Source organism: Ammospiza nelsoni, chromosome 13 (genome assembly GCF_027579445.1).
Source record: "Ammospiza nelsoni isolate bAmmNel1 chromosome 13, bAmmNel1.pri, whole genome shotgun sequence".
In the NCBI taxonomy this organism is placed as follows: Eukaryota; Metazoa; Chordata; class Aves; order Passeriformes; family Passerellidae; genus Ammospiza; species Ammospiza nelsoni.
The window spans coordinates 4,376,195-4,389,505 of NC_080645.1; the positions used below are offsets into that span (position 1 = coordinate 4,376,195).

Consider the following 13,311-nt stretch of genomic DNA (forward strand, 5'->3'; position numbering starts at 1 on the left):
ACTAATTGAATTTTTGTTTATTACTACGGTGAAATTATTTAATCTTCTGTTGTTGTCATACTTTTACCATGGGATGACTTTTGCTTCAGGTGTGTTCCCTGGTAGTCTTAGCAGGGTCAGTCATAGTCGTGTCTGCAGTAGACGAAATGGTGCATGCCAGACACACATGCAGAATTAGGGAGCAGTGAGTTTGTATGGCTGAGTAAAAAGACAGTCTTTTAACGCACTATTTAATTATTTTATGTGACTTCATAAAAAACCAGAAATATTTCCCAGTTTTCATCTTCATTCTCCTGTTGGAGAAGTGAATTACAGAATAATTGGGGGAGAAAAGATCTGTAGCAGAAATAGCAGGAGCTTAGTCTGTTTCACTCCATAGAAAAGTAACATGTGCCCAAAGGTGATGGATTATTATGGCATAGCATTTTCTGATGCCTAGAGAGAACAAGAGGCAATGAGCACAAACTCAAGCACAGATAATTCAACTTAAACATAATAATAAAATACTGTGAGATGGCTCAGCACTAGTCCAGGCTGGAGATACACAAGACATGACTGGACAGGATACCAAGGAACCCTCTCGTGGGTGACCCAGCTTTGAGCAGGAGCTTGAGCTGAACAATCTCCAGAGCTCCCTTCCAGTATCCAGTTTCCCTCACAGTACTTTTGTAGGAGCTGTGGTCCCATTTCTTCTGAGCTGGTATTTAATGTTGTACCAATTAAATATATATGTTTAATTTTAAAAAGAATTAGTGTGCTTGCTGATGAAAAAAATTATTGTTTTTTTTTGGTTTTTTTTATAATCAAGGTTGAAACTTTGACTGTAAGACTTAGTGGTAGGGCTTTTTTTCCCCCATCTCATACTGCTGTGACTAAGGAGTGACAGACTCTAGAAGGAAGGGACTAATATTGTTAGTTTGAAGCAGCATTCTCATATTTTGAGAAAGTTATTTTCTAGTCCAGTTTTTCTTGTGTATCTATAGGAAAAAGATGAGTATGTTAAAATTCTGGTTTTCCAAATTGTGATGTAGTGGATAGAAAATGTATAATTATGGGTCTCATGTAAATTACATTTCTAACCTTTGAGAGCAGCTGTTGATAAATGTGAAATGATCTTGCCAGCTTTACATGGTGTTCTGACTTCAAGGGGAATGAAATGCCATTTCAAGTCTTCTGTTTACATTAATTGCATGTAATTGTTCTTCCTTTTTATATTATTTTGCATCGTTAGTTTCTGTGCACATTCAGTTCTGTGTTTTTGTCTCATTGTATCATTGTAATCCTTACAATCGTTGTCAACTAATTTTATTTTAAATCATTTAGAAACACATAGCTCATGGCCTGGTCCCTGCTGCTACCATAGCTCCTAAACCTGCAGTTCCCCGCACCCCTCCCCCTCGTAGTCCAAACCCTTCTCCAGAAAGGCCCAGGTATGTCTTGCTTTTGGGGGTTTTTTAAAATTATTTTCTTTTTTAAACATATTTTTTGTTGTTTCATCAGGTATTGTAGCATACTAGAAAAATCTGATTAGAATAATTGCATGTCTTTACCATGTTTACAGAACTTTTCATCAAAATAATGTGTTTTTAAGGAGGGAAATTTTTCACTCTGAGCTTTTTTTCCCCACTCCTAAGCGTGGTAAATATTCAGGACAGTAACTGTTGTGAATATGTGACTTGTCTGAGTCGATTAAAGACAAATGGACTATTTAAAGTTAGTGAAATTTTAAATTTGGCTGCTACAGTAGAGTGTAGGACTGCAGCAGCACGAGTGCTGTGAGTCAGGAAATGTTAGCTCATTAGAAAAACATAAATTAAGCCTTGCTGCCATACCAGGGACTTAAAAAACTGGCATGTAACACCACTCTGGGTTGGAAACATGCAAATTATTTTTCTTTTAAGTTGTAGTTTCTTACAGTTTTTATTCTGTGTTTTTTTCTGCATTCTGGTTGTTTTCCGTGGCCTTTTTAGTGTCTGTAACATTCCCACTTAATTCTAATTAATTTCTTCTTTCTTTTTGGTCTCAAGTTCTTGTCATTCATTTTACAGTTCTCAGCTTTTCACTGCTTTTATCTTAGTTACTGCTTATTTTTCCTTTTCATCATACCCTTCTCTGTACTCCACAGCATCACACAAGTAGGCACTTCTGTTTGCTTGTCCTGGTTTGCAGTGTGCCAACTCTTATTAACAACTTCAGAGTCATCAGTAAGAGGTTTAGAGTAGGGAATAATGGAGACAAAATAGCAGGACATGGAAGACCTTTTCAACACAGCACAAGGTAGTATTGTTATGGCTGAAGTGAGTGCTAAATACTGTAAATTATTGATGTGAATTTGGGGAAAGTAACTCGGTATATTCCATGATTTTCATGCATGTGAATTGGGAAAATCAATAGATATTGTACTTTACTCTTGGATAGCTGCATTGTTTGATGCTTTGCTTTGGGAGGTTGTGACAATGTTCACAGGGGTTCTTGGATGAGGATCTGACTCCATGTTTCAGAAGGCTGGTTTATTATTTTATGATATATATTACATTAAAACTATACTAAAAGAGTAGAAGAAAAGGTTTCATCAGAAGGCTGGCTAAGAATAGAATAGCAAAGAATGATAACAAAGGTTTGTGGTTTGGCTCTCTGTCTGAGCCAGCTGACTGTGATTGGCCATTAATTACAAGCATCCAACATGGGCCAATCCCAGATGCACCTGTTGCATTCCACAGCAGCAGATAACCATTGTTTACATTTTGTTCCTGAGGCCTCTCAGCTTCTCAGGAGAAAAAATCCTAAGGAAAGGATTTTTCATAAAAGATGTCTGCCATAGGAGGTTATAGTTTATAACCAATCCCACAGCACTCAGTGGTATTTATGCTTGTTAACTGTGAACGTTTTGCTTTGATTAAATAATGAAGACGTTTTGCAAAGGAAAAGTTATAAAATGTGGAGCACAGAGAAAGCACCAATACTGCTTCATTGCTTTATTGTGTTTCCTTGCAGGTCTGCTCTAGCAGCAGCAATCCTTGCAACAGCACTAACAGGGCGCACTGTTGCTATTCCTCAGCCTCGGCAGAGATCCCTTTCTGAAGGTGATTCCACCTTCTTGGAACAGGAATGTTTGGAGCCATATGCAACAGTCACAGAGCTTGGAATAGGGTAGTGTATGCTTTCTGGCTTGATACCTGAAATTGTGATGATAGATGATACCTTGGAATCTCTCAGTGATCAATTTTACCAGAGTGACAGCAAACTGGTAAAATTTGTTACAGCTGTTGTTACAGCTACTTAGTTTTTTCTTACCATATCATAAATTCAGTCTGAAGTCTCTAACAATCCTTATTCTGTTTTTTGTAAAGTGGTGTCACACATACAATCTTCAGAGAGGCACATTTTGATTGTACAACAGTCATAACTAAAGTCACATACTGTTTCTGTCAGATGATCAATTTTACAGAATGTGATGAACTGAGGAATCATTTGATTTACATGTAAGATATTTCCTTTGTACTAAAATGATTATTTCAAACTGTCTTTTTGGTAGAATTAAGAGCTGTCTCTAATCTGCCATTTTAAGATGGAGAGGAGAAGGTAGTACCAGTGTTAATTATCTATTTTAGAGTATACACATTGACACTGTCTTGGAGATGGTTTATTATCCCTTACCATTTGGGGTTTTTGGTCTGTTTGGTTTGGTTTGTGCCCAGGGTGGCTGCTGTCCCTGCTTCAGCCCCACCCTCCCTGGCTCTGGGGCTGTTGAGAAGAATGGAGCTGAGCCAGGGTGTCCATTGGACACACTGACCAGGGATCCTGCTGTTTCTGTGGGGTTTGCCTGCTTCTTTTTGTGGTTGTTTTTGGGTTTTTTTTGTTTGCTTTTTTTCTTTGGTTTTTTCTTTTTTGGTTTTTGGGGGGGGGGTTGGGGGGTTTTTTAGGTTTTTCTGTTGTTTTGGTTTTGTTTTTTGGTTGGCTGGGGTTTTTTTGGTTTTGTCTTTTGGTTTGTTTGTTGGGGTTTTTTGTTTGTTTTTTTTTTTTTTTGTTTCGGTTTGGTTTTTTGTTTTGGTTTTTGTTTTATTTTGTTTTTCTTTAGGTTTTTTTTTTTTTTTTTTGGTTGGTTTCTTTTTGTTTGTTTCATATTGTTTTGGTTTTTTGGGGGGTTTTTTATTTGGGGTTTTTTTTTTTTTTTTTGGTTTGGTTTTTTTGTTTTGTTTTTGGGGTTTTTTTGCCTTTTTTTTTTTTTTTTTTTTTTGCTTTGGCCTTTTTTGCTGCTCTGCTCTCAGGAAGCCCAGAGCCAGTGTGTGCCCAGCAGGAGCTCTGCACAGCCCAAGCCCAGGCACCAGCTAATGCCAGTGAGCAGTCCTGGGGAGTCTCTGCTGTGTTTGGGAGCCAGGGCTGCTGCTCTGGGGTTTTCCCTACACTGGAGCTGTTTTGCCCCTCCCTTCCAGGAGCTAAAAAGTTCAGCTACAGCTGAGGAGTTTCTGCTGCCTCTTGCTCGCTGTCCTGTTTCTGCTTTCATTCTTTGTACATCTGACAAGGAATGAAGGGAAGCTTAGATGTCTCTGTGTCTCTTTGGACTTGTGTACATTGTAAGACTGATGGGTCTACTTTACTAGTGTTGGGTTGTTTTGAAGACTGTGCTGAAACAGTCATTAAATTGCTTTTGCAGATCTAACTGGAACCTCGATGGTTGTGACAGATCTCCTCTGCAGTCCCTGGAAATATCAGGCAATTATGGTGAAGATGAGGACATGGATACATATCTTTCAGATGCTGATAAAGAGGCAGAGTCCAGCTGCCAGAGTAATGAGAAAAGGGAAGGAAGCTTTAACACCAATGGTATTTATTCTGTTCCCTGCAAAACTAAAAAGGTAAAATTTTTAAATGCATTAGTTCCTTTACCGTGTTTTAATAAATTAATGCATGCTCATATCTCAGATGCTTCTCATTCTCTTCTTACTCTTCACACATGTATTCAATATTTATTTCACATGCTAATTTTTGTGATTCATTTACTCTTACATGAATTTTCTAGATTTGTTGATTGTCACAGAGTTTCTCTGGTTATTAGGAGCACACTGGTATTGCATATAATTATCATGCATAATTATATATAATAATGATGCATAGTCTTATAAAATGTCTAATAATTTATATTGAGCATGGTACTTACACAGTAGATGATTTGTTAAAAGCAGTAGTAATTTTACTGTTAGATGGTGAAAGCTTAGTTAATGGTTCAGTATTGTGCTAATGAGCACAGGCCTATATAGAAATGGGAAGATTCAGAATCAAACAAAATAAATAACCTTTTCCTGAAGACCAGGGAATTTATGTATGCTATAATTTTGGATTGTCTTAAACAGTAATGAATTTAATACTCCAAAGGCACATTTAAAATTAAATCAAAAATGAGACAAAAATTTAAGAAACAGGAAGAAGTACCTGAGTAGGAAAAAGGCAATAAAAGATCTCTAAAATGATGCCCCTTCAACAAAACCCAGCACCAGTAAGGTATGACCATCAGTTTTAGAATATACACCACAAATCCCAAAATGTGAAAGAATCCATAAAACACCCCAAGGTGCAGAGACAGTAGCTGGTAAGAGGAGGGAAGGGTGTCACTGTCACATTTTCTGAAAAATCCCTTTGCCAGGATTTCTTCTCCTGGGAAGCTGAGAAGCCTCAGAGAAAATGAAAACCATAATTATTTGATTGCCTCCCCTGTGTTTTGCTGCTTTAGAATGTAGTTTAGGTATTACTATTATTATTACTATTATTATTACTATCATCATCATCAAACTGGTTATTGTTTGATTGTTTTAATGTGAATTGTTTTGACTTAATGACCAATCACAGTCCAGCTGTGTTGGAGCTCTGCTGAGAGTCAGGAGTTTTTCATTGGTATCTTGTTAAGCCTTCTGTCTGAATCCTTTCTCAATTCTTTAGTATAACTATAGTACAGTATTCTTTAATATAATATAGTATCATAAAATAATAAATTAGCCTTCTGAAAACATAGAGTCAAATTCATCATTTCCTCCCTATGACGAGAAACACAGAAAATACCACAGAAGGGGAAGAAAAAAAAAGGGTGGGGGAGAGTGAGTAGAATATGTGGAACAGTGGTGTGTGATCAGTGGGCAAACCAGCAAAGATAATGTTAATTGTGGTTCATTAATGGTTCATTCATCCCTCAAAGTGTGATTCAGTAGATAAATGGTTGATAATTGAGATTATATATGCCACAGCAGGCAAGGAAACAGAGAATAATTTCATGGGCTCTTGTAACCAAAGAAGGTGACAGAGGGTACTTGAACTAATCACTTCATACTTGCTAACCTCCTCTTGATCATTTCAAGGTTTATATTTTATTTACATAGGGTCCTAAATAACAGCAACACAAAAAAACCACAAAAAACCCCCAAGAAAACAAGAGAAGAAACAAATCTTATAATTTGCTATTTTAAAATATTGGTGAACAATTCTGAATGTGACTGGGAGGTTAATACACTGAATGTGTCATGCAGATATCAGGGTTCATGGGCTGTTTTAACAGTGACCTCATGATTTAGAGAGGTTTGTCTTATTTTTACATAGGAAGAGTTTCCACAATCTCCTATTCCTAATGCTGACAAGAAAGAGGTTTCTTCCCATGAAACTGAGTGTCAGGTGCTGGTGGATAAGTCAAGTGTGCAAATAGAAGGTAAGTGAACTTACTTTAAGTCAAAATGCTATGCTTTTAATAACATTGGGAAAAAAATAATAAAATAAATGTAATACTATATTGCAATATTATGCTCCTTTTATAAATGGCAGTTAAAGAAATGCTACTAAGTACTTAGCAGTTTCTAATAGTTATAGAAAATTAAAATCCTGCATAAAGAGGAAAGATTGGTCTATACTCACTGAACTGTCAGCCACTGTTAAATGAAGAAATGGGGAGAAAGGTTTTGTGAACTCTTGTCTTGTAAAGTGCAGTCATTCTCTACTATGCTTTTGTTGAAACAGTCAGGTTTGTAATCTGGAACTTTCTGGAGTGCTAATGTGTTCAAAAATAAAATGGAAAAAAGTAAAAACTGTAGAAACTAGCAGTGTTCAAAAGAAAAAAACAAGCCAAAAGCTAGAGATAGAGGAAAACCTTTTTAATCAGTTATTTTACTTGTCTGAAAAACAGTAGTAAAAACTAATTGAATTTTTAAATAATCAAATGGCATGATAGTAGTGTTGTTATACCTTTTACAAATGTTGTATCATTATTGGTGTCAGGATGTTTCTTCAGAATAGAGAAATAAACATGATAATGAGTCTCAGAATATCAACCTAAGCACTGAATTGTTAAGATTCACAAATAATTTTTTTTCACTAAGTAATTTCATTAGATTAGGGACATTTGGGTTGTTACTGGATCTGTCCTTAGGCTGTTTTTTTATAACAATAGAATATTGTGGGAAAAAATTATAACAATAGAGCAACACCAATATATGGGTGTAGCAGTTTTCTTGCATAATTATCTTGTCTGTTATTTTCAAATCAAGAATAGGGAAATAAGAATTAATTTTGGAGCTGAAAAATGCAGTTTTTACAGAGGATAGTTGTAGCAATGATGAATGAAAAACAGACTCCCCATAGCAGCTGCAAAGAAAGATGGTTTATTGCAAAAAACATTTTAATGCTGTATTTAGAGGGCAAACTCTTACCTGTTTCCATTCCCATGGAATAGAAAAAACATTCAGTGTCTGCCTGCCCCTGCAGGTTCTGCTGTTCACATTTCCTTTACCCCATGCCCTTTTTGATCCCACAGTGTCCCCATGTCCCTGACCAGTCAGAACCCCAAACACAAACTGAGCACACACTGCTTGTATGGCTTGTTTTCTGTTTACACAACTTGGTTTTTAGCTTCTGTAACTTGGTTTTTGCTGTCCCCTTAGCTGAGGCTTTCCCAGAGTGCTTTCCCATGAGCTGAGGTGACAGAAATGAACAGAAGTGAACAGAGGCCTCTCAGGCCCTTATTCTAGAACATCTTTTGTATCTCTCACAAATGGTAGCACTCTGTAGCTAGTGGATAGGAAAGAGGAAGAAAAACTGAGTCAATTTGCAAAAAATTATGTCTTTCTAAATTTTATTCATGTTGGATCCCAGTATTATTTCAGTGGACTCTATTTATTTCTCTATTTCATAGAGAACAATATTCAGAAAGAACAGTTCCTTTGATAAAACCACTTGGGAAGTGAAGGCATGAAACTGAAAATGTAGGATATATAAACTGTTTCTAATCCCTCTTGTACATGATAACTGCTGCAGGCCTTGAAAGCTGTCAGAATTACATTGTTTTGTTCAGAGATGCAGTAGGACTCGAGTCCAGTAAAATCAGTGACAATATCTCATTTTTCCTTCAGTTAAATTCTGAATTTATCACAGAAACCAGCTTCATTTCTTCCATACTTGCACCTATCCACTGTGAAGTAAATTGAGGTCTCACATCAGTGTCCTGCTACACCATGAAACAGTTAATGGAAAATTAGTGATCTAATCTGTGCTTTGGGAAGGACTTTCTTACATCTATTTGCATTTATTATATGTGTGCATACATATCCTTGTGAACCCTTAGAGCTTATGGACTTAAAATAATTTTTGTTCTAATTGACTGAAAGATCTGTTTTTTCTTTAACAGAAGACCAAAATCTGGGCTTGAATTTAAAGGTAAGACTTTTATAAAGGTTGATTTACGATGCATTTTGGAAAATAGCTTGTCATAAAAAGCTGATAGGCTTGAGGTCACTTAAAAGAAAACTAATTTATTGCCACTATGGAATATTTTTCTTTTAGAATAAAAAAATGGCTAATCATTCCTTTTGAAAAAATGCTACTATATAGGTAAATGAGCCATACAAAAGTTGTTGGCTTTGTTTTTTTTTTTTTTTTAGTATATTGTCTGTTATTTCTCATGTGAAAGAAAGAAACTTGAGAGCCAACATGCTATAGCAAGAGATAGCTCATACTGTTAATTTTCAAATTCTGAGCCTGACTTTATTGCATTTTTGTATACTTTTCTATTTGAGCTGATCTGACTGCTTTCATAAGCTTGAAAAGGAATACCTGAAAATTTAGTTTCTCAGATCAACTTGCCAGAAGATTGTTTATGGAAATGGTCAGTTCCTTCCATTGTTATCAGAACTTTTTTCTACAAGTTCTTAACCATGTATCTTTTTCTTTGAAATTGTTCATGAGTTTTGTCTCATTTAATCATTAGTGTCACTCAGTATCATCAATGTGTTAAATTACATGACAGCATATCCTTACAACACATACTGTTGTTTTATAAAAACATGGAGAAATCTCTACATCACCTTCACCTCAAGTAAATACATTAGCATAAATGACACTGTAATTCTTTCTCTTCTGAAGTACAAATATTTCCATTTTTTTTTCCAGCAAAGCAAGAACAAAGTTCTTCAATTCTGAAAAACACTTCACATTTTAATTTTTTTGCTCATACCCAGTTAATTGACTGCTCTAAAGTCTTACTCTGTACAAACTAACAAGTGGGAGGAATGCCCTTCCTGTTTCATCAGGAAGCTTTGTGTTTGTGACTTTTATGTCAGCTGGGAAATAATTGCTTTGAGAACTGTACATTTCTGACTACTAAAGATAATAGTGAGTTTCAGGTGTCCACAAGTGACTGATGGCAGTGATAATTGATAAAATGATGTCTAGATGAGTAGATGATAAGTTGTGTATTATTAGCAGTAGATCCAACATTCAATTTAGTTGCTATAAAAGAAACTCCTTCTAAAGTTTAATTTCTTAAGTTCTTCAGCAGTGGTGCTATTAAAGTAGATTATCTCATTTTTTATTTCTCTACTAGGAGGAAAAATCAGTAGCTGAAAATCTGATACATGACAAACCTCCACCATCCCCAGGTACTTTGGATTTTTCAATGACTTTGACAGACATTTTCACTTTATTAATATGCATGTGTATATGAAAATCACTTCTACTGATGCAACAACATATCCAAAGTTTTGCAGATAATCTAAAAGTTTACTTTTATAAGAATTGGTCAGTAACTTCTGTTCAATAACACTGAAGCTGTTCAGTGGGAAGGAATGTGAAGTTTCCTTTGGGTGGGTGGTTAAAATGTGCAGAGACCAAGAATACTGACTAGTCCATGCAGGGCCCTTTGCTTATTGCAGTGGGCATTTCACTATCACCTCTCCAGCTACTGATGTTTGGGAGAGAGAGATCTGCTGACACTGTCTTTTACATTAAAAGAATGAATATTTTTAGTGTCTGAGAGAAAAGATGGGAAATTGCAGCCACTTCACAGCTCTCTTTCCTAATCCACGGTTTTTTGTTTTCCCTAGTCTTATCTTGAGCCACGAGCTGATTTAAATCTTATAAAATATCACTCATATATAATGTTAATATTAGAAAAAATAGATTTAAATTTGCTGAAACTCCAATTCCAGTCTGGATACTGATTTAGATCTTAAAGTATCACTCAATATAATGTTAATATTAGAAAGAATGGATTGTTATTGCTGAAATTCCTGTTCCAGTCTGGATACTGATTTAGATCTTAAAGTATCACTCAATATAATGTTAATATTAGAAAGAATGGATTGTTATTGCTGAAATTCCTGTTCCAGTCTGGCTAGTATTTAAATACCTTGTTCTGTGGCATTACAGATGTGTCTGCTCGGGCAAGGCAAGTATGGGAAAATATAAGCAAAGAAAAGTTCAGAGAGCTAAAACAAGAAAATTGGTCTCTGAAAAAGGCATACCAAGCTGTGGTCCAGCAATTTGAGGGAACAAAACAGCTCATAAAAGAGCAGGAATTAAAGCTGAAGATGCTAGAAGAAGAAAACAGAAGACTTAAAGAAGCTGCAGAGAACTCACATAGAGAAGGTGGGAGAAACATATAAGCTATTCTGTAGTTATCTTGTTTCAGTTTTTCTAATTTCTTACAACTTTTTCCTCTAGCAGCAGGTTTCAAGTCATTGATTTAGGCAAGTATGCATGCAGAAGTAGTTTCCAAACAGTATTTTCTACATTTGTAGAAATTTTGTCAAGGAATAAGTACATGATAATTAAAAAAAAATTACTTGTGTTGTTTGAAATAGAATGGAATTTTTTGCTAGTAGTTTTTTTGTGGAATTTTTCAAATTTTCCTTCTCTTTGAGAGAAGTTATTTGTTATTATTCTAACTTATTTAATTTTTTTTCATTACAATTAACAAATTGTTGTGAACATTTCTTGAATTTTAATTGAACTTTCCTGTTGGTTATTTGTTTGAATAGGAGAGGCAACAGAATTACTTTCTCTCAGACAACAAGCACAAGAGCTGGTAGATGAAAATGATGCTTTGAAAACAGTGGTCCATCGTTTAAATGTAGAATTAAGTCGTTATCAGACTAAATTCAGGTCATTGTCCCACGAAGAGGTGAGAATCTTTATTATCAATGATCATTATTAATCAATTATTATTCATTATTATTATCAATCTTCATTATCTTCATTATAATTACTACTGAAATGTTCCATTGTCTGTTTAATCTTCTGAGTTTTTACGACTTTTTTCTCCAGATTTGCCATAAAGTCTATAAATTACACAGGCTTTTCCTGAAATTTAAAAAAAGCCTTTATCATTAAGTCTAATATTAAGAATTCAGTATTATTTGGTATCAGTAACATACTGGATTTTACTGGTGCTTAAATCAGGAAGTAATGTCTATATATTTTTAATTATCTATTCTAGAATGCAAAGCTGAAAAGCTTACCCATGGAAGGACCACAACCACCATGGCTGGTAAGTCAAATAATCATTTCATTTGATTGTTTATTCTCTCTAAGTAAAGAAGTACAATTTCTTTACTGGAATCAAAGTATTCAGATATTACTCTGCTGAACTATCACATACTAATAGAATATTATAAACATTTCTTTTGTGGCAGAAAAATATGTATGGCAGAACTTTGTAATGAATGGGTGCAGTTCCAGTTGAATGTACAGTAAGCTAAAGCTTCTCATAGTCACCATCTTTGAACTATTGAAAAGTATTGTTATGCTGAGAATCATAAATGCCATCTTTACTTAGAATTGTCTAGCATGTAGTTTGCTTCAAGGTCTTTCAAGGTCTATTGCTTAATTGGTAATCTTAATTGGTAATCTTTTGCTGTTACTTTTTTTGTGATCATACTAAAGGAAAACAGAATTTTTCTGATTGTAGGAATGTCATGAATCCAGTAGTAGCCTATGAATTTCTGACGAGGAGAAGGAAATAGTCTGTGAAAAGGAATGTGTTTGTAATATGTAAAAGCAATTTCTCCTGGAAATACTCAACAGATCTGATATTTTCTTTCCTCACTGTTACTATACAGACAACTATACAGAGTGGGAAAGTTCTCCTGCTCTCTCTTTTTAGCCAAAATAGCCAATAATCACATATGAATGTATTTAGTCTTAATGGTTCAGATTTGAGAGTGTAAAAATTCCCTTCTCACTTACTAATGAATCTGGGATAATTTTTTTTAGCATTATATTCACTAAAGTGTTTGAATCTTATTTTGTATTCATTTGCATCCATAATCTGCTGTGTTACATGTAGTGATAAGCTAAAGCTGCTTTTTAGAAGAAAGATGCAAGTGAAGCACGAGGTCTTTTCCTTTCCAAAGCTTGCTGTTAACACAGTACTGTGAGGTGTTTCTGCAGCATCATTCTGTATATAATGGTCTGTGTGCTTGTAATTAATCTACATGTATTTATTTTTTAATTTTCTTTTAAGTTGGATATGAAGTATTTGTCACCTCTTCTGTTGGCATATGAAGATAGAATAAGAGAAAAGGAAGATTTTATTCTTGAACATGAGGCAAGTTGCCATTTAGAAAAAATATCCACTAAAGCAGAAAAAAAATTACTGAATTTTTAAGGGATTTACCAATGCTGTTGTCTGCCTAAAATTTAAAGCTACTTTGTTTTTCTTTTCCGTGCATAGTATTGTGCTGTTTTATCCTACTTGGTTTGCTTGTTTTTGTCAGCCTGTTCACATTTAGGAGCATGCACTACACTGACATATGTAAGATATGCTCTAAAAATAGAGCAAACCATAAACTAGTCACTGGTGGAATGAATTTTTTTCATTCACGATGGAAACTCAGTGCTCTTGCAGCTGCTTGTGGGTTTTGTGGTAGAAGAATACTTCTAGGTATTAAAAGATTGGGTACTCTTGTTGCTTTTTAGAAGCATTTTTGGTCACTGAATCTTTGAAAAAATAGCAATTTGTTTCAGAGTACAACTTTTCTGGATTTTAAAAAGAAATGTATT

General features: G+C 35.0%; 1 protein-coding gene across 2 annotated transcripts in view; it reads left to right on the forward strand.

Annotated features, from left to right (window-relative positions):
• Positions 1 to 13,311, forward strand: part of CEP89 (centrosomal protein 89) — a 33,977-nt gene that overhangs the window by 586 nt on the left and 20,080 nt on the right. For both annotated transcript variants that reach the window (XM_059481212.1, XM_059481213.1), the window contains exons 2-11: positions 1,324 to 1,430; positions 2,995 to 3,150; positions 4,655 to 4,856; positions 6,586 to 6,691; positions 8,660 to 8,688; positions 9,854 to 9,908; positions 10,678 to 10,896; positions 11,289 to 11,431; positions 11,747 to 11,797; positions 12,773 to 12,856. In XM_059481212.1, the coding sequence (XP_059337195.1) occupies positions 1,324 to 1,430; positions 2,995 to 3,150; positions 4,655 to 4,856; positions 6,586 to 6,691; positions 8,660 to 8,688; positions 9,854 to 9,908; positions 10,678 to 10,896; positions 11,289 to 11,431; positions 11,747 to 11,797; positions 12,773 to 12,856 (1,152 nt within the window). The remainder of the gene's footprint in view (positions 1 to 1,323; positions 1,431 to 2,994; positions 3,151 to 4,654; positions 4,857 to 6,585; positions 6,692 to 8,659; positions 8,689 to 9,853; positions 9,909 to 10,677; positions 10,897 to 11,288; positions 11,432 to 11,746; positions 11,798 to 12,772; positions 12,857 to 13,311) is intronic.